The 22,653-nt window shown below is 32.1% G+C and overlaps 1 protein-coding gene across 4 annotated transcripts in view; it reads right to left on the bottom strand.

The window, feature by feature from the left end:
* Positions 1–5,121: 5,121 nt before the first annotated feature.
* The window catches only part of LOC106878643 (serine/threonine-protein kinase 11-interacting protein), an 88,893-nt gene continuing 71,361 nt past the window's right edge, over positions 5,122–22,653 (bottom strand). For all 4 annotated transcript variants that reach the window (XM_014927947.3, XM_089350593.1, XM_014927940.3 and 1 more), the window contains exons 18-23: positions 21,528–21,625; positions 20,271–20,449; positions 18,929–19,123; positions 17,236–17,405; positions 16,023–16,213; positions 5,122–14,940 (exon numbers count right to left, since the gene is read on the bottom strand). In XM_014927947.3, the coding sequence (XP_014783433.1) occupies positions 16,034–16,213; positions 17,236–17,405; positions 18,929–19,123; positions 20,271–20,449; positions 21,528–21,625 (822 nt within the window). In that variant the 3' untranslated portion in view covers positions 5,122–14,940; positions 16,023–16,033. The remainder of the gene's footprint in view (positions 14,941–16,022; positions 16,214–17,235; positions 17,406–18,928; positions 19,124–20,270; positions 20,450–21,527; positions 21,626–22,653) is intronic.

Genomic DNA, 22,653 nt, shown 5'->3' with positions numbered 1-22,653 from the left:
TTATTCTAATTACAGATATAGTTTTAATCGATTAACAATTCTTTTTAGTTCATTACATTAAGTATGTCATTAAGCACTTAACTGTATGTTCTTCATACAGAAAGTATTCCTGGGAAATTTTCCTGTATCATTATTGGAGTGAAAATCCCTTATATGCACAGTATGTTCATAAGAGATACTATCTCTGGATGAATACTATACTAAATTTGCTTTTTTGCAATGTACTTATATCAAGTATGATACATGGATGTCTATTTTAATCTAATACTGTGTTGTATATAACAGATTTTTATTCAACTACGTAGTTAATTGCTGCAGAGTGACTGTTCAATCACTGTTCTCCTATATCAGTAGCAATGGATTTTGTCTTAGCATGCAGTTGGATGTGAGAATGTGCTACTAAGAAAGCTCAATGAGGCAGAAATGCAAATCTAGCATTCTCACCTGTTGGATGAGTACCACAGTAAATTTTCTGTTTACCAGCAAATTTACACTGTGAAGTGAAATATTCCTTTAGAAATGTTACAATCTTGTATTTGTCTCCTAGAAATTCTATGACAAATACTGCCATTATATTTGTTTATTTCTTATATTCCTTAAGGTGAATATAAAAGGGTAGCAATTTGACAACCCCTATGCATACTAAAGCAACAGGTGCATATTAACAGTTTGGCTATCCTTGTTTCACTGCACTCTTAAATGAAGAATTTAGTAAAATAACTTTGTCATTAGTAAGCTGGTATTTAAAACAAATTAACATAAAATTGTGATGGAAGACATTAATTTAGCACACTTTAAAACATAAAATTTGTGTCAAAGAACTCAAGAGAAAATGCAGATTGTCAACATTTTGTGTCAGCTGAAGATTCTTGAAAATAGTATTTGTATATGCTTTTACTACACACATCTGAGACATGCTGGTTTTAGTAACTGAAAACTTGGGAAACATCAAGCAGATTATGGCATTTGATGAAAATATTAATAGTACCTTAAATCTGAAATCTATTCTGCACCTCACATTCAAGATCTGTTTACTTTGATATTGTTTTATGAAGTCTCAGGTCAACTGAAACCCTTTCAAAATCATAAGTTATCTAAAGTAGACCATCACTTGCAGCATCATTACATTGATGATAAACAATTAAAGAAGGTTGTTATCACTGACTGAAAATACCTTATCTCCAAAATGGAACTTCTATTTAACAGTTCATCCCTTAGACGTTTGTACCAAATGAATTAGAATTTTTGGAATTACCTCCATACATTAGCAACACAACCTACTTAGAGCCGAAGCAAACATTCAAAAGATATATTGAAGAAGAGTAACAAAATACTAATGGATGTCCCATACAGCAACAATCCAAGTTCAAAACCTTTTCTTTGTTACTGGTTCTGGTAGCTCCAGAAAGGCATATTTCTATCAAACATTTTATTGAATAGTTAGTAGCATATTTAGACCAACCAGTTCTCTCTCTTGCACCAAGTGAGTGCACTGTTCTACCAAAGTTCTTTTATAGCTCATCCAAATTTCCATATTCCACTTTCTTTGACAGGGGTTTTGTTTGCAACACTGATGTTAACAGCAAAGTGACAAAAATAATTTGAGACTTTGGTTTCATCTGTTGGATTGAAGCCCCACAAATATTAAAGTAGGTATATTAAGCCAATGACTGCACACTTTGTGATCTGTTGCAAAATAGTTTACTTTTTGATGGCAAGATCATAGTATTTCTAGACAATTTTCAACAAATGCTTCCTACCTTAAAGAAATTAGTGGAGCAGCTAATGTGAACAAATGAGAACTCATTCTTCACTTACTAGGAGAATAATAAAACTTATGAATATGCAATTACCAAATTAAGAGGATTACCATTAAACTAATTTTCAACTTTTTGTTGGTGAAGGAAAGGAACAAGTGGATAGCAATGGCAAGATTGAGCTTCTAAATGATGTTAAGATTGTGTTGAAATGACAAGTCAAGGTTTTAGCATATCATTGGATTTGGTCAACCAAACCTCATAGACTAAGCAATATTATCTTTCCAATGTTGATGATTTTATTAATGAGGAAATTATTAATATTTTTGTTGAAGAAATAACTACTTACAAAAGTCTTGATTTCTGCATTTGATGAACTTAGCCTGTATAATGTTATTCAATGGAATCCCTACACAGCTGTAACTTTGATAGTGTTCCCCCCAACCCATCCTTAGCCATACTTTGACCTTAGCTGTTATGAAATTTAAATAAGGATAATGGATACATTATTTACAATTGATGGATATTTGTCCTCGTCTTGTTTGTTGTTAACATAATGTTTTGGCTGATATACTCTCCAGCCTTCATCAAGTGTCTTGGGGAAATTTTGAACCTGGGTTCTCATTCCTAAGGTAATTTTTGATCTGTTATTATCATTACTATTACTATTCAGGTCACTGCCTGGAATCGAACTCAGAATAACCACTACACCATATGCCCGTGGACATATGGTGTAGTGGTTATTTCATCAACACTGGAGGGATGAAAGGCAAAATAAAAAACAAAGAAATAAGACATCATCTTCAGCAGCATTTGAACTCAAAACATTGGCAGATGAAATTAGATATTGCAAGGCATTGGGTGTTGTAATAAAACAAGAATTCAAACAACCCATTTACATGAACACATAAGTGAAAGCAGCATAGTAAGAAATGATGAACAGTATGTAAAACGTCATTGTGCCAAGAATGAAACTGGGAAATTGTGACACAAATCTGTTGATCACCCTTACCTGATTACAATTTCCAGTTTGCATGGCTTTTGTAGTAATAGTCAATGAATCTTAATATCAATCATTGAGTAACACAGTTTGTTCTTCCTTACTGATCTATATCTGGAAGGACAATTCTATGTAGCTCTGGCATGAATTATTCTCATCATCAACATCAAATGTCCATTTTCCATGCTAGTACAGGTTGGATGTCTTGACAGGAACTGGAAAAACCAGGGGTCACACCAGGTTCCATAGTCTGTTTTGGCATGGTTTCTACAGCTGGTTACCCTTTCTAATGACAACCACTTTGCAGAGTGTACTGGGTGCTTTTAAAATGGTATCAGCATTCACACCACTGCTTTTTACATGGCACCATAGTTTTAGGATCTAAATTCAGTTGTGGTGAGTGGGTCTACTATATTTTGAGATTAAAATATTTTCAGATTAAAAAACTGCAAATACTGACAAAAAATGTCAAGTAAATAAAACCTCATTTAAAATTCATACAATAACAAAATGTTTATTTTTATTTATTATTTATAAGTACATAGTTTTAAGAAAATGATATTTTCCAAACTGATGCAAAAAGGACAAGAGAAAAAATAAAAATAAAAAATAAGGGAATCAAAATATCAAGTCAGTTGAAGGATCATTTGGATTTTGGTTTCAAAAATGTTCTTTTTCTTTTTACAGTAAATAGTAAAATTAATAAAATATTTTAAAAGTTAAAAAATACATATGCACACACACAGAGCAACAACAAGTAAACAAAAAAATTAAAAAACAGGATCACACCAGCAGCTATTTTCTTGCTACTAAATTGATATAAATAATATAAATATTTTACAATTTGAAAAACAAAATGAGTTTTTTGTTAACATGACAGAAAAAATAAATTGTTAAATTAATTACTCGTATACAGACATGTTTATAAATTTTTATTGTAGTCATCATTATCATCTTCCTTATCATTACTATTATTTAAATTTGTTTTTTAAGCTTTCACTCAATGAAGAAAAGATTGGCGTTTATAAAGGGTTTCTTTTAAGTATCATTTTCATGTTTATAGTGATGATGATTATGATAATGATGATGTGATACCTTAGACATAAGTAATCAGGTACTCTGTATAAACACTGACACAATTCCCATGGTGAGATACAAACATATTGGCTAGGAATCAGATGTTCAACACTTAATTGTGTGTCAATGAGGATCATAATGATGATGATAATAACGGTAATGAATTATAATAGTAATGGTCGATTGTGATAGTGATGATATAGTCATCAGGAGTTATTAATTAGTTATGGTAACTTTGGCAAGTAGAAGGAAGTGTTTTGCTCAAGAATACATTGCATTGCTTGTAATGGGATTGAACTTTTGATACCAGAGACTAAGTAGTGTCCAGTTACCTTACCCAATTGGCTATCAGTTCTTGTGAGATGAGTACTTCTCAAAACATCAAGATAACGGTTTCTCATTTTGGCACATAGCCACAGATATTTTAAGGGAGGGATCATAGTTGATTAAATTTACCTAGTATATGACTGGTACTTATTTCATCAACACTGGAGGGATGAAAGGCAAAATAAAAAAAATAAAAAAATAAAACATCATCTTCAGCAGCATTTGAACTCAGAACATAGGCAGATGAAACTAGATATTGCAAGGCATTTAGTCCAGCACTCTGGCACTTCTGTTGGTCTACCAGCTTGTTGTTGATGATGGTGATGATGATAAAGAAAAAAGAACACCAGTGATGAGTCACCACTAGTAAGGGGTAAAGGCAGGTATCAAAGACATAGGTATTGCAGTTTAGTTACAAAAGTGAACACTGTGGCTGAAGGTAAAAGAAGAGTAGGATTATAAAATAAAAATAATAAATAAGAAGAGAGATCAAAGAGCCAAATTAAATCAAGAGAAGGGAATATATTGATAAAAGAATAAAGATTATCCTCAGAGATATTGATTTTTTTTAGATAAAGAATAGTTAGAAATGTCTTTCATCAAATGCAAGTAGTAAATGTGCATTTTTTTTACTATTTATAAGAAAGCTTTCTTTTTCTTCTTTGTTTTGCATTCAATCAGACAAAACATTCCATGGAATTTTGCTAAACATGGGCAACACAAATTATATATATATATATATATATATATATATATATATATATGTTATTTATTTATATTTGTGTGTATATGGATAGACAGAGGGAGTAAAATGTATTTTATTAAACTAAAACATTTTAAAAAAATTTCATCAAACAAAAATAGTAAATACAGCAATCATTTTGGGTTAGTTATTTTATGACACAAATTAAAAATAAATTCATCAGACCAAAATCATAGTGACATTAGCACCAATACCACTTTTCTTTTACTTTTTTTTTTTTTACTTTTGATATATTTTTGTTTTGACATATTTCAAGGGAGCAAACACAAAATACATAAAAGTTTAATTTAGGATATTGTTAAGATTGTCCTAATGGAACCAGTGAGTATCATTATTACTTCAACATGTATAAGATTACTATTTTAAAAGCTGTCATCATCATTACTCCAAACAGTTCTCCATAAATAATAAGAGGGTTTATAAAGCAACACTTATGCAGAAGAGAACTGAATACTAAAGACTCGAGAAGATTATGCAATAAAATTTTGGCTCACACCATTGCATATGATTCTCCTCTTTTTGCAGGCACTATGATGTGTCATTGGAGCAACTTGTACATGCTGATACCTCTATGTGTAATAGTAACCAATAAGGGTGGAGATGAAGTATCTAATTGTTAAAGAAGCTTATATTGTGTTAAATTAGTGAGTGCTGCTGTTGTCATGTTTTTGAAACATGGTGGGGGAGAAAAAATAAAGTAGCATTTAAAATAGTGAATATGAATTGTAGATGACAAAACTGATTTTGTTTGTGCTTTATATCTTTTACTTCAAAATAAACATAACAAAGTTGTTACAAATATTAGAATGAAATAAATAATGTAATTTATAATATTAAACCCAATATTGAAAATGAGTGGTAAAAATTAAAAATCAAAACAAAATTTAGAAATTTAATTTATAGATTCACACATAAACACACTCATGAATACTTGTAATATACAAAGAACCTTGTGTTCAGCTTGGGCAAGAGAGAGAGGGGGGGACATTCCAATGACTAAAGTAGGTCTTAGAGCATCACCAAAGACAATAATTGTAAGAGAATGTAGTCTGTCAAAGCTCATTTCCTCTCCAAAAGAAACTAAATTAAACACAGCAAGCTAACAAATCAGTCCTCAATTTTACAATGTTCTTGCCTACAGTTATGAGTTACATTTCTCTGTGAACCAATTTATAGTAAGAGGTCTGGGATTCTGAGAATTTAGTGCATTGGCAAATTGTATTCTAGTATTCTGCCAACTAAGCAATCTGGAAATCTATATGGTATATTACAGAACTCAAACAACACTATATATTCTCAATATTTTGATTGTAGGCATCAGAATTAACTTTCCTTCAAAGAAATACATTATTTCCATTGAGATGAAACCTAAATATCTTCTAGAACAGAAACATTTCATTTGTTAATTAAGAAACCAATTATAGATTACTAATTCATTTTTAATTTTTGAGGGTTTTTTTTTTTATAGATAAAATATAACTGATTTCTTTACAATTAATCCAAAGGAAGAAATATTAATACTTTGCTTTCAATGTGAACATGCCTTTTTTTAAAGCCATTAGCATATTTCAAGTTAAAGTAATATACAAACTTAGCAGTCCACCTCTGGCTACACAAGATGACCCCATTTCAAAAGCATAATCATTTGATACAAGCTCTACAAGGGCTGATTTGAGGCACTGTATATAATGTGTGTGTTTTATAAATGTCTGACTTAATTGAGAAAGAGAGAAGTAATTATAGAAAAGAGTCCTATCTATCTTGATTTAGCAAAGTTGTGGCAAATGGTATTGCCCACCCAGTAGTTATACAATGTATGAACTTCGATTTTGATCAACATCTGTCAGGAACATGAGACCTGCACATGATACTGCACATAAATTACTAGTGCAACACTGTACATAATGAATTATATATTTGTGTCCATTATAAGAGTTGAGAATAAAGAATTTTTCAAAAGGGAAATCAAAATCATGGATAATTATTCTGCATTCTGTTTACAAGCACAAATATATAAACAGCTGCGGGGTTCAGGTGGTGAACTGCTAACCACAAGGTCTTAAGTTCAAACTTTTGGCACAGTCAATAAGATGCATAGCAATGTTTTTTTGCTTGATTGCCAATAGGTTCTGCAATTAATTCACGGTTGACTGGTAAGTAAGGGGAAGGACAAACATTACAACAAAAACTATCCCACTCATAGTAAGTAGTACATATATACATGTGTGTGAGTGCGCATGTGCATATATGTGAGGTAATATAGCCATCCATCCATCTCTCTCTCACTCTCTCTGAGTCCATGCAGGAGTACCAACTTCAACAGTTTTAGTCAATCATATCAACTCCCAATACTTATATTAGTCTGGTATTTATTTTATGTACCTCTATTAATCAACTGGCTAAGTTACATTTTTGACATAAAGGGACACAACTTGATACACTGGTTTACACACACACATGCACAGAGGTTTACACAGATACATACATACACACACACACACTGCGTATGTTCATGTATATATGTATATATATCACACACATATATGCACACACAGATTAAGTAGTGAATGTTCAATTTCCTAGCTTCTCAAAAAAAAAAAAAAACAGGCAAAAATAATACAATCACAAAAGAGACAAAAACCTAGTAAATGAATAACATTAAAACCTTGATATTATTTCTGTGGTGTTATTCTTATGGTCATATTGTTGCATTAGTGTATGTATTTTACAAGTTGATAAAAATTATTGAAGGTGACTAGTAGTTCAATGTCAGAGAACTTGGCTGTACAATTGAACAAAGCTTCCTCATGTAGAAGACTGCATGTGATTGTGGCTTTATTTAGATAAACTTAGTGTGACACAACGATAACCATGCTGGTTAAAAGTAATGAATCTCCACTTGATAGTGCATTTGGATAATTCTAGAAAAAAACCAAGAACCACTAGCAGGAATTATGTAAATCAACAAAAAGAGCTATTAGGATTTATTTTTAGCAAAAGTTAAGGTTTACTGAAAGTAATAGTTGCATGTGTTTTAAGATAGTATTAATAAATAAGAGCAACTGATTCTGAAAGATCTTGTGTAAAGACATCTGAAATTTAACATGTTGATGCATTATCATAATTAGAATTAACCCTTTTGATACCAATCTGCCTGAAACTGCCTCTGGAGTACAAATGTCTTGTTTTCAAAAGTTCTGAATTAAAATCTTCCACCAAACCTTAGTCAGAATTTATGTTCCTAACACTAGCTTAATGATAACTAAGTTATTTTACTAAATTCTTTGTTATATTTAAAACTGAAAGAAACACAGAGCATCTCAACAGAAATATGGTAACAAGAGTGTTAAGCAGAAAACTAGCAGAATCATTGGAGAGCCAGACAAAATTCTTGTAGTACTTCTTCCAACACTTTATGTTCTGAGTTCGACTTCTACCAAGGTCAACTTTGCATTTCGTCCCACTAGGGATCAATAAAATATCAGTCAAATACTGGGTTCTGTGGTACTGACTAATACCCTGCCCCTCAAACTACAGACATTGTATCTCAATCGAAAACAGTTATCATGGTTGGAATATCACCTGGTAGAAACTGATATTATAAAAATATAAAGTGAAAATATAAAGTTGGAGACAGCCAATGGTAATATTTTATATGGGGATACATTAAACTAGAATTTTAATAATAATAATAATTGGAGTAATTGTTGTATTGGTGAAGGGCCATTTAACTCACTTTTCATTAAAGTAACAGTCATGAAGATGGGATAATGTAGAATTAATTATTCCACCAACCTGTTAGGGAACATTTTGATGATGTGTATTGTGGTTGAACAAGAAATCAGTTGTAATGAGAAGTATAGTGGTCAAGTAACTGAAGATGTTGAATATTTATGTAAGAAGATGTTTGGCAAATGCTAGAATAAAACCAGAATTATTTCACATAGTACAAATATGACCTAAAGAAATTAGTCCTTTTACTGTGAAAATCTGTATATATCCACTCAAAATTTTCATTACTCTTAACTGCAGAAAGTAGTTTTATGTATCAATCTATCTTTTGTCATTACCAGTGTCGCTGGATTGGCTCCTGTGCAGGTGGCACGTAAAAAGCACCATTTGAGCATGGCTGATGCCAGTGCAATTTTTTTTCTTTTGCATACTACATCTGATGCCTCTTATGCTCAATTTTCCCTCAACACATTTGCACTTTGTTGTACATGCACATTAATGCTGCACATCCAGTGAAGTGTGCTAGCTTCATTTATCTCTAGTCTTCACATGTCTTCTGCATTTATAGCCTACATTTCACTACCGTGTAAGCACTGCTGTTCATACAAACTGCCTTTCACTCTGAGTGAGAGGCTTTATGCTGCTAGCAAAGTTAATAGCTCTCTGAACTTTCTCCAACTAGTCCTATTCTAACAACTATACTTTCAGAACATCCTCCCCCATAGTTAATTAGGTAATCGAGGTGACAGAAACTACCCACTAAGGATCCACATGGGCATTTAACAAATCTATTTTCTGGATGTTCTTACTGCTTATTACTCCAACACATCTGCCACAGACAATCTTTGTTTTCTGTCAACCATCATATGATTCTACTTGCACACCTTGTGTCCATAATTTGCTCTGGGTACATCAGATGAAATTTCTACCAGCATGGTCATTTTCCTGAAGGATATAGCGTACTTGTCTGTTTTCTTGCCTACTAAAACTTTGGTAAGTTAAATTTAAGGCCTTCTGATCCCAGGTTTTGCTTCTACACATGGAATTTTTCTAATTCTATGACAAATTCAGCTATAAGAGCAGAATCATCAGCATAGTGGAGTTCCTACAAGTACCCAGTCTTAAGTTCCTCTGTTATGGTCTAAAGGACTATGATGAGTAGGATGAAAGTGAGAGCTTAACCCAGAGAAGTCTTACTTGCACACGAAATTTGCTTTCATACTCATTGCTAACGTTTATCTGACTAACATGACTTGAACCACTCTCAGCAGCCATTGCTAACGTTTATCTGTACATGACTTGAATTAGTCTCAGCAGCCATTCGTCTACTCTTAGCTTCACCAACGACCACCAGATCAGAAAGAAAGGAACACTGTCAAAGGCTTTCTCCAGGTTGACAAAGTGTACAGTTCTTTGCGCATATATGTGTGTGTGTGATATCTGCATGTAAATGATAGAGATGTGTGCGTGTATATACATAAACATATATAATAGCCAACATAAATGTTAATCTGTTGCTTGATTTCTCCAATCACACTTTACATCATATAGAGTGAAGAGAGGCGAAAGTAAAACAGAGATACAGAGAAAGCTGACATATGAGGTGCAGAATGAATGCACATAGAAGGCTTGGTGGCAGGCAATGAAAAAAGGAACACTATACATACACATATACACACTGAATAAGAGAGGTAGAATGATAGAGACAGAAGAGGAAGAGAAGAAGAAATAAATGACTAATTATGAGAGGAGTTATAGAAATGAGAAATTTGTTTTATTTAATTTTATTTTAAAGTAATAAATATTTTTCTTTTGAACATTAATATTCCTTTCGGATTTTGTATAAGCACCAAAAAATTTGATAAAAGTTAAATTATAATTATTTCCTGGTATTACTTCTGGTGGAAAAAGTGTATTTCCAAAGTTTACTCCCTATGTGACGCACAGACATTCATGCACACAAACATGTATGTATGGATGTGTGTATACATATGCTCCAGCATGGTCACACCCTTTGGACTGAAACATTATATATATATATATATATATATATATATATATATATATATAGGATGAGTATGAACCAATACAATCTTTGGTTGAGAGGCCTAGTGGAAGAATGAATAAAGGGAGTTCAGAGGATGTAAGGTGAGGATGGTTAGGAAGATATACAATGTATGTTTGAGTAGGTTTTGCTGCAGGCGGTTAGGTGTTCTGTAGTACCACATACTACCAGTCAATATGGTTGTTGTTCTCTCTGTGAGATGCAGTATCTTCAGATCAGCCTTCACTTCATCCCAAGTCTTCCTTGGTCTCCCTTTCCCACAGGTTCCATTAACTTGGAGTTTATAGCACTTCTTTATGCAGCAGTCATTCTCCATATGCATCAAATGCACATACCGATGCAGCATTCTCACTTGTACACTACACTGAATTTCTCTTATATCCAGTTTTTCTCTCAGCTCATTTGTATTCAAGTGTTCATGCACACTAGCATTATCCATCCAACAGAACATGCAGCTTCATTTCTTTCTGTCCTTCACACATTTGATTCAAGGCCCACATTTACTACCATGCAAGCATTAGAGAATCTGCTTTTCACTCTGAAAGCGAAAGCCTTATTGTTAACAGAGGTAATAGCTACCTGAACTTTTCTAATCCATCCTCATCCTGGCTGCTATACATTCTGAACAACCATCTCCTCTGCTAACTATATCACCTAATTAACATAAACCATCAACTACTTTGGCTGAGCCAGCAGGGCATTTAAGAGAGTCTATTTCTCTTGTACTCCTTATACATATTACTTCAATGCATCTGCCACACACAAAGCTTGCCTTTACTGTTAGCCAGCCAGTGATTCTGTGACACGGTGTGTGTTCATATCTTACTCTATGTATAGCATATGATGTTCCTACCTACTCCTTTACTGCATATCAAACAAGATCATTTCCTTCATATATATATATATATATATATATATATTAATATCATCATTGTCATTGTTTGTTTTAGTCGCCACTTTTCCATACTGACATGGGTCAGACAGAATTTATTGAAGCAGATTTTTTACAGCTGGATTATCTTCCTATTACAAATCCTTATATGCTTCCAAGCAAGGTAATGTTTCTCCATGGCCAGACCTGTTTTTGCAGAACATTGGAAATGAATTGGAAACAATCACACAATGTCAAGACAAAAAGATATAAACACTCACACACACACACACACACTGATAAGTATTAGTAAGTAGGAAAGAAGACAGCACCCTAGTATCATCAGATGTGTGCTTAGTTTATAAATATCAGTTAAGTACTGGGGACTTGCCCTGCCCCTCAAAATTTCTGGTCTTGTGACTATAGTAGAAAAAATTATTACTTTCATGAAAGAGAGAGAGAGTTACATGATCCAAAGCATTTTCATGTGGTGTATGTAAGGCAAAAACATGGTAGAACTTATCCTTCTCTAAAGCTAATCCCTTGGAAGCTTTTAAGTATAGCTCCCCCACCTAGAAATATATTCATCATCACCAGTCCCAACTTAACATTTTTCTTACAGCTAAGTATACAGAGGTATGAAACATTATCTTGCTCACCTGTGTGTATGTACGTGTGGGTATGTGTGTGTTTGTGTGTGTGCATGACATGGTAAATCCATTAAAAAGATTTCTTAAGGCACCAAATTCACTTTTTTTCTAGTTTGCTTAATTACATCAAATAAATGAATAAGTAAATAAAAATAAATATTTCTCTATAATCTATTTTTATCTATGAAAATAATGGTTTCAAATTTTGGCACAAAGCCAACAATTTCAGGGGAGAGGTTAAGTTGATTACATCAACCTCAGGGTTCAACTGATACTTATTTTATTGATCCCAAAAGGAAAAAAAAGGGCAAAGTCGACCTCAGTGGAATTTGAACTCAGAATGTAAAGCCAGAGATGCCACTAAGCATTTTGTTTGGCATGCTAACGATTCTGCCAGCTAGCCGCCCTATTTATGAAACTAATAATATTAATAATAATTGCTTCTAACATAGGCACAAGGTAAGAAATTTGGAAGAAGGGCTAAGTCAGTTCACTGATCTCAGTATTTGGTTAGTAATTCATTTAAGCAACTCCCAAAGGATGAAAGAGAAAGTTGACCTCAGTACAGTTTGAACTCAGAACCTAAAGAACTGGAAGAAATACTGCAAGGCATTTTATTCAATGCTCAAATGATTCTGCCACCCTTAATAATACTAATAGTAGTGGTTTTTTAGTTAGATACAAGACAAATAATTTTGAGGGTAAGAGATCAGTTGATTATTTGATGGCTACTTTCTTGACTTCAAAACTATAAGAAAATCAAAGTAGAGTTTAAATCTCAACAGGATTTAAACTCAGAATATAAAGTGATGAAAGTAATAATTATTTCTACTATAGGCACAAGGCCAGAAATTTTGAGGGGCAGTGCAATTTGATGACATAGTCCCCAATACTTAAGTGATATTTATTTTATCAACCCCTAAGGGATAAAAGGCAAAGTTGACCTCAGCAGGATTTGAACTCAGAAAAATCAGCAGAGCATTTTTCCAGGGCTCTAATGATTCTGTCACCTTGTCACCTTCATGATGGAATTTATAATAATAATAATAATAATCCTTTCTACTATAGGCACAAGGCCTGAATTTGTGGTGGTGGTGGTGGGGAGTAGTCAGTTATATCAGTCTCAGTGTGTAACTGGCATTTATTTCATCAACCCTGAAAGGATGAAAAGCAAAGTTGACCATGGCGGAATTTGAACTCGGAACATAAAGATGGACAAAATGCCACAAAGCATTTTGCCCAGTATGCTAATAATTCTACCAGCTCATCTAGCAATAACTAATTATGAAAACTTACCGCAATAATATAATAATCTATTATCAGAAGCTTGAAGAGTACCATTTTCTCCTACCTTTCTTTTTATTTTGAAGTAAAAAATCTAGACATAACCATAAATTTTTACCTTAATTTACAAAGTTTAACATTTTGTTTCTTATAGATTTTTATTTATTAATGTGACTAAATTTAGGAATTAAGTTTGTGTGCTGTCTTTTTCTCAACTCTCTATTGCAAATGTATTCTTTAATAATTTCCCTCACACTTCAATTAAGGAATATATATAGGAGAAAAGATATATATATATTGTCAGTAAATTATCAATCCGCAAAAGAAGCACACTCTAAGTTATAGAGCAGTAGAGTATATAGATAAAGATAGATATGGCCAGTCAATATATATATTTATATATATATATAATTCTTCCAATGGTTTCTTTCAGTCACTGGATGGCAACCATGTTGGAGCACTGTCTTTAAATCTTTCAGTCGATTATTATATTGATACCCAGTAGTTTTTGTAATTATTTTATAGATTTTTATTAAATGGCTAGATGCACCTTGGTATAAAGGGATGTTACTAAAGAGAAATAAATATCACAAAATATTTTTGTTTGACATATTTATGTATTGGCAGCAAATCTCTTGCCAATATGTGCATACACACACACACACATTTTTGACAAGCTTCCACACAGTTTCCAGCAATACCAAATATTACTCACAAGGCATTGGTCAACCCATAGCAATGAGAGAAGACACTTGCTCAAGGTTTCATCAAGTGAGATCAAACATAGAACCACATGGTTATAAAATGAAAATCTTAAACACAGAGTCACAATTTATTTGTGTTTTCTAAATAACAAACCAAAGCTATTTGCAACCAAATCACAATATCATTAATTCCAATTCAAATTAAATAATGACCAAGAAAATTTATGTAAAGTGAAGTTGGTTTTGTTTAACATGACACCATCTTAACTGATTTGCAGTCGCCAGCAGTGATTTTTCTGCAATATGCATTTAAAATGTGGAGAACAATACCATATTTTTAATTTTGATTTTGACAGCAATATTTAATTACTAATGTTATTAATAACAAATAAACAGATATATATATACATATATTTAACGTATTATATATAAAATGCATGTAAATATATGTAACGTATTTTATACATATATAATCATACATTTATGCATTATGTACACAGACAATTAATTGGATGCATGCATTAAATATCTATATTGTGGGTAATTTTCATTTTTTGTTAAGGTATTTACAAGCACACTGGCATGTTACATTGGATATTGATGGTGTTTACAGTTGATTTACAAAAATAGATTCTTCATGAAAATGATTTGAAAGACCATGGTTCACACTGAACAGAGCCAGGAAAATTAATATGAAACTTGAGTAATATCTGGAAAATATGAAAGAGAAAAGGGAAAATGAAAAATTTCTTGTTATACAGTTAGGTAAAGAACAAAACATATTTTTCATAAATTCTATTTGTTGAACAGGTATGCATGAATGCAAACAATTGTAGAATAACCTACGAAACAGGAAACATTATTTTCTGGAATCTCTAGTTCCAAAATATTTCTGTATTACTGATTTTATTAATACTGCACTGTTCAGAGTAGCAATAAACCATTCTAATGACTGCAAGAATTTGAAATTGCTGTTCATAAATTAGTGCAGATTATAAAACATTCTGAATCATCAGTGTCCAGAAAGTCAATGTAGAACCTGTATTAAACTTTTTGTGCTTAACTAAGTACTCATAATACTAATAATAGAAACAACAACTAGAAGATGTAGTTCATTCTGACATCTAGTTTCATTCATTAAACTGTGGCCATTCTAGGACACCACTTTTTGGGTACAGTCAATTACACTAACCTACCAGTTCTTAATTTGTGATCTTCAGAAGGATGAAAAGTAAACTAAACTAGAGTGGGATTTGAACTCAGTAATTTCAAATGATGTAAGCAAATACTACACTAAATTTCATCCAATGCTCTATGGTTATTCTATTCAACTGTCATCTTGTCACCTTTCTTCCTATGTCATGCCTACAGAAGTTGGAAATCATTGATCTTCATGTCAGAACCTAAAGATTCATGATTTTTCTTAGGAACGATACAGCAGTAGTTTTCTGCTGGCTTATTTAGTTTACTCTGCAAGTCTCCTGCTTTCTGGAGGTACAATAACTGGTTCATATGACACCAGGGTCCACACACCAGTAAGCATATGTGATATGTTTAGGAACTAGCCCTCCTCCAAGTTCTGTGTACCTTAACCACAAGACCATCTTCTGGTATATGACCCAAAACTGGAGCCTTTGACAGGTACTACCACTCCAGGCCAGAATGAACCTGAGCTACATCTATATACCCCTCAAACTCTTGAACTTCTGAACTGGAGCTTCACAAGTACATGCAGTTTAATATTTTGCCCAAGACTCATCATCTTACTAGAATACAATTATATTTATATTACCTTCAAATTCCTCACAGCACAATGATTTCAAGATTCACTCCAAATTCTGATTCCCAGGGAGCACGTACAGCCTGCATAAGCTGGTTAACACCTCGATTTGTTTCAAACAAAAAGTCCCAATGGAACTCACAACCTGAGATCTCATTTAGGAAATTCAACCGAAGCCGTTTATCATTATTCTTCCAGAGTTTCTAAATAGATTTAAAAAAACAGAAAAAAAAATTAAATAAATTACTAATACCATAGATGCATTTCAGAATTTGAAATGTTTATAATCATCATTTTAATGATCACTTATACTTGTTTGCATAGGTCAGATGGAACTCATTCAGGTAGATATTTTATAGTTAGATACTGTTCCTGTCACCAACCCTCAACTGCTTCTAAGAAAGGTAATATTTTACCATGGCTGGACATGTTTACACAGAAGACTGGAAATAAACAACACTGTTTGTATGACAGTGACACTCATTTAAATCACCACATGATGTTAAGACAAGGCAACATACACATACATATGCAAGTGTATATTATATGTACCACTTTTGTATATACAGTATGGAAAATTTTTGAGATGTTCTTAAATTAAAGTTAAAACACACAGATAAGACACAAAGTGGGAATGTGCAACAATTTTTTAAAATTCTACAATTTGGTATAAAAATACAAATTTGTGAGCTGGATTCTGTTGAAGATACAATATAGTAATGGTTGTTATAAATGAAATAATGAGTTGGTGTGAGTTCGAGTTCCAATGGCAACTTTCATTTTATTCTCTCTATCTACACATTTCCTTTCATTTAAAATGTAAACTTTGCATGCAGTATCAATATAGTTAATGTAAGACTAAAGTCTATGCCTGGTTCAGAAGAGAAAAGCAAATTTTTGGGAAGCAGTTCTAGCTATGTTACAGTCAGTAAAGGTCACTGAAGATGTTGACTTTGTAGCATTTGCAGCAACTTTTAAAAGTATACTATTCAAGAAAGGGTGAGGTACAAGATTGTTTTCTGGATATGAGCAGTGATTGTGTCTTTGTACAGTTAAAGAGATTACATATAACAAAATACAATATACCACTTTGTTTTAAAAAATAGTATTTTTTTTTTTTGCTTATGAAGTGTTTTGATCAGAAATGAGATGTGAGAAATTTGTTAAATTCAGAATAAAGAATTTAAATAAGATAAATCTCAGAGAAAGAAAATGTTCATCTTACCAAACTGGTGATATCAAGAATGATCTGCTTATCATGAATAACAAATTGTGGACAGATACTTTCAGGTGGCATTCTTGGTTGCAATCGAGGCATCGGCCATTGGTGATCTTCTACTATAAGGTATAACAAAGGTCCAATGAGGGCTACTGAAACTGGTAACTTCTGTTCACCTGAATAACAAAACAAAGTAATTTTTAGCATCATTGATTTAAACTCTTGTTTTGTTTTTTTTTGTTGTTGTTTTATATTAATTAGTTAGAAGTAGAAGTGTAAAACTTGTAAAACTTTACAGATAAGATTGATACAGATGATGTGACTTTCAACTTCTTGTGAGTGTTGATAGCCATAAGGAAAATGGTGATTAGAAAGAATGCTACAGGTTTATAGCTCTTGAGATAAGTGATTCAGCAGCAGTATAATAGCATGTGGTCTAGAAAGTGAGATACCATTGGAATGACAAGAAAATGAGAGGTGAGAGTTTGTGTGAAGATGCCACACAACTTTATTACAGAGTAGCAGATATCATAGTAGTGGTGGTGAAAAGAAACAGGGAAGAAATATATCTGTGAGCTCGCTGTTGTTTCATGCTTGTAAGTTGAATGGCCTTTTGGATGTGATACAGGATATTTTTGAACACTGCACTTGAATGAGATGTGTGGACAATATTCTAATGTGGGTTGTACTTGGGTTTTGTGGAGGTTCAATAGCTGACCAGGTTTGTCTGGTCCTGAAGGGAAAGCTTAGAGTTCAGAACGCAGATAAGAATAAATCCATATAGAGAGAAAGATTGAAGCATAATAGGTAGGGGTGCTACTTGACCAATGATGCAATTGTACTCAAAATGTGATATAAGAAAATAAATATAAAACAATAAATTTGAAAAAGAAAAAACAATTATTTGTATTATATTATCATCTTATTTTGTGTTTGTGAAATTTGTAATGAGTTAATGGTCTTTGAGTGAAGACACATGGCTTAATGGTTAGGAGCTCGGGTTTGCAATCACTAGGCCACAAGTTCAAATCTCAAACCAAGTGATGCATTGTGTCCTTCAGCAAAGTACTTCATTTCACATTGTTCTCATACACTCAGCTGAAAATAAGTACAAATGATACCTGGACTGGTATCCCATTCAGGGAAGAAATTTGTACTCTCAACTTAGATGCTTTATCTATCTGGATAAGCTCTGGCTTCATGATTTCATAGGATTGAGATAGACTTTAAAGGTTAGGACTAAAGTACTATTTTAGTCCTCATTAAATAGAAAAAAATGAAGTTATCAGAAAATGCTGAAAAATTACCACAGTGTAACTGTGGCAAATACACTAACTGAATAAAATATTTGATATTATTAAGTAGATATCCTTATTTCAAAGAAAGAAATCAAAAGCTTGATTTTGTCAAAGAAGAATATTGGGTTGTCAGATAAATTTGTTTTTTTTTTCTCTATTTGGCACTCTATCATCATATGTCTAAAAAAAAAGGTATAATTTATTCAAATTTCAAAAGCAATAAACAAAAGTTGTAGACAAAGAATAGATCTACAAAAAAAAAAAAAAACATAAAACACTATGATAAAAATGGCTTCCTTGTTAATTCAAATAACATCGGAAAAGATTAAAATAAAAATAAAAAAAAAAGAATGAATTTATGTGGCAACCCAATAATTTAAAAAGAATGTACAAATAATAACCTTTCTCATCTTTTAGTTGTGTTGTTAAGACATAAACCGAAATACTTTTCTCAGGATGATCCACATCAACCCCTTTGTTTTCACTGGCGTCATTTTTCTTTAGCAGGCGACTTAGATTCTTAGTGGTTTCATGATGGTACAAGCAAACCTGTACAGGCTTCATATGGCCCATATTGCTGAGTCGTTTTGTTAAATCTAAGAGATTTCAAAACAAAACCAGTGTAAAATTTAAACAACAACAACAACAAAAAGAAAGAAATGCATTGCAATTTGAAACAGGATTTGAAATTCAATAAAATATTTTTCTAAAGACAATTTTATTTTTAATGAGTAAATAATTTAGTTTTACTACAATAATGTTTCACTTATAGGCTGGTAAGATAGTATGCATAACAATAAAAGATCTGGTAAAAGTTCCTAAACTGACAGGGATCCTGGATTGCCAATGACTATTTTTATCATTTAGAGATTCAATAAATGATATGTTGAAATAGTTTCTTGTTGCTTTCCCCAGGCTAATAAAAGTAATTGATCTCAGCATGGCAAGCTAACAAAGATAGAAAATAATTACACAACACTCTGTACTGTTTGTAGTATAGCACAGTGTTTTCTTTTACCAATTTACAACTAGATGAGATGAGTTATGAGTTAAATACATATTTCATGGGTACTGTACAACACTAGTAACAATATATGAAACTTCAAGCATTCGATTGCTAATACATTAAGAACTCAACTACCTACATCACCTTCAAAGATGTGAATGCATTCAAACAACTTAGGTTGATGTATTTAAGTGTCATTAAATTTTTAGTATTTACCTATTCAGGACTGAGTATTAATATATTGGGAAAAGCATGCCTTTGAGGTATTGAACTAGGTAAATATATACACAAACGTTGAGACAAGTGCAATAAAGTAGAGGAATCTTCCTTATAGGCTGAGTATTCAAATCACTTTTTGACTACCATGGAGTCATTTTACTTTGTTTATGTTGTTAGGACTTCTATGAAAGTCAGAACTACCACAACTTTGTTTCTTTCCTCTTCTAAAAATGTCTGGTTTATGTCTGCACTCAAAATAATGTTGAGTGCCATCATATAGATGTAAAGTCATATGAAACCCATTCTGTACAGCCCTAAGGTCAATAGGGCTCATCAACCATTCAAGAACAGTTATTAATTATGAATTACAACAATTAGCAATTATTCTAATTATGAATATTCAAGTTGAAATTATTTGTGATATCTGCTATTTAATTTTATAAGACCTATATGTGACATAAATAACTTATAATCATTTTAAAAAACTATAAAAAAAAAGTAAAATTGTGACTTCTTACCGAGAAGAACATTAATGAAATTCCGGCAGATATATTCATCTCTAATAAGAAAGGAATAGCTAGCACAATCTTCATCAAATTCAAACCGTAAACTTTGGTGGCCCAAACCAATGTCTAAGTACTTCAAATCTGTGATTGGATGTTTGGAATGTAACTTAACAAACTTTTCTGGATTCTCACTAAATGAAAAATGATAAATATTAAAATATAATTCTAACATTGTAGACAGATTAGAAAATCAATATAACAATGGGGATAATAATCATTGAAATAATTTCATCTTATTTGCTTCTAACTGAAATGCAAAACTCCTGCCAGAAAAACACTTATCAAAGTATTAGTTATGCTATAAGACATTACTTGATTAATTACCAAATATTCTACATTGGTGTATTCATGATAATCCTTTCTTATACAACATTATGAAGCTACTAATTTATAGTTTGTTTTTATTTAATGTAATGTTTATTTATTTCTAACATCATCTGGCTCAATTATTTAAAATGGTATTCATGCCCTAAAATCTGAACTTTGGATGATGTTTTATTAATCAAGTTTCAAGTTCATCTTTTTGTCAATTATATGAATTTCTTTCCAGTTTCTGTAACATTATTTAGACGAAAGGCAAATAATTTTCCATCAGAATAACGGTATTTGATAGCATAAAAGATGCACAGGCATATTAAACATATCTCAATTTCAGCAGTACATATTCAAGAAAGTTTTAGTGCCTTAAAACATGTAACATAGGCCCAACTTTGCATATAGGACACAGGGTGATTTTTTTTGAGACATTTTTAAAAAAAAAGCGCACCATATATACCATCAAGCATGGTATTATTTCCCAGGTCAGATGTTTAATCTTCTGCTAGGAAAAAGTAAAGCCAATAAAGTTAAGTCTTTGTCAATTGTAATTTCATTCACATCTAGGACATTTCATTACAATGACCCCAGTACTTGACATACTTTTTCAGACATGGAAGGATGAATGGTAAAACTGACTTTGGAAAATAAAGAGGTTAAATAGTGTAGGTATTTAGATCAACATCCTAATGATTCTGTCAATCAACTTCTTAAGTATTTTCTTAAATATATAATATAATGTCAGCAATAGGGTATGAGCCAATGATTGATGAGTCTCAAGCATTTATCAAATTAAAATATAAACTAGAAATTAATTGTGATTTTAACTGGGTTCTTTTTTTAATATTTGTTCATTTATTTATTTTATAGTTATTCATTTACAGAATTTCTTACCTAGGATTAGCTCCATGAAGCCGAAAAATAAAAATATTCATAGTGGACAAAACTAGTAAACCTCTATATTCTCCAATGATGTGCTGGACAATTTGACACTGAAAATAAATGGAATTAAAAATACAGATGTCTTTGAAAAACAGCAAGCACTCATTTTAAGTACAAAACAAAAATTCAAATTTCCAAAATTCACACCAGTTTCAAATAAATTAAGAACACACCTGTTATTTCAATTATATTTTACATAAAGTTTTTTAACTCAGAAAATAAAAGAAATGGGAGAAAATTAAAAACATCAGCCTAGCAGAATGGAAAGTAAGATGTGGACATGTAATGTGAGAAAAGCTGATCAGAATAATTGGGAGGAGTAAGTAGACCACCACAAGGTCCACTCTTTGTTAGGGTGTGGTAGCTTGTGTACCTCAATGACCCTGAGCACTATGCTAGCAGGATACAAGCTCCTAGTAAGACCTCATGTGCTGGATAGGTTACAGGTTAGAGGCTAAACTAATATCACTTCTTTCCTGAGGTGATAATGGGTTTGCATAGGACAAACAAGGACCTAGAAAAAATCAAAGTCACATAAGCTTTGATGACAATCCAAAACCAACAAGAATTGGGAGAGGAAGCCCTTTCCTCAAAGAAACATATGGAGCCCCCTATATTAAGGAAGTGACCCTGAAAATACAGTCCAGAGCCTAGAACAGTTGAGAAAAGTCATTAATAGCCTACAATCCATAAGGAGTGAAAAACTTAACAAAAAAAAAGTAAAAGTTAGTAGTAATCAAAGTTAAAGAAAACTCAAAATTTGGGAGATTACATTGACCTAAGAAAAAAAAGAGCATCTAGTTGAAAAATCATACAATATGGCTATACTGGAAATGTACTAAATAAATACTAATGAGGTAGTTCTGCAACTTTTTCAACTTACTCATTTTCCATCAGCCAACACAGAAAAAAATGCATTATCAGGGATGTGAACATCAGAACTCAATAATCATACTTTTTTTTATTATTTGCAGAGCTTTAGGGTTAAGAAAAATATTCACTTTGTATACAAAGTCAGGAAATGTATCAAAAAAGGATATTAATATATTTTAGCTAATTATTTAGATAACAGTGATTT

The sequence above is a fragment of the Octopus bimaculoides genome, chromosome 4 (genome assembly GCF_046866305.1).
Source record: "Octopus bimaculoides isolate indiv1 chromosome 4, ASM4686630v1, whole genome shotgun sequence".
Taxonomy (NCBI): domain Eukaryota; kingdom Metazoa; phylum Mollusca; class Cephalopoda; order Octopoda; family Octopodidae; genus Octopus; species Octopus bimaculoides.
This window is presented reverse-complemented; position numbering and strand designations above follow the sequence as displayed.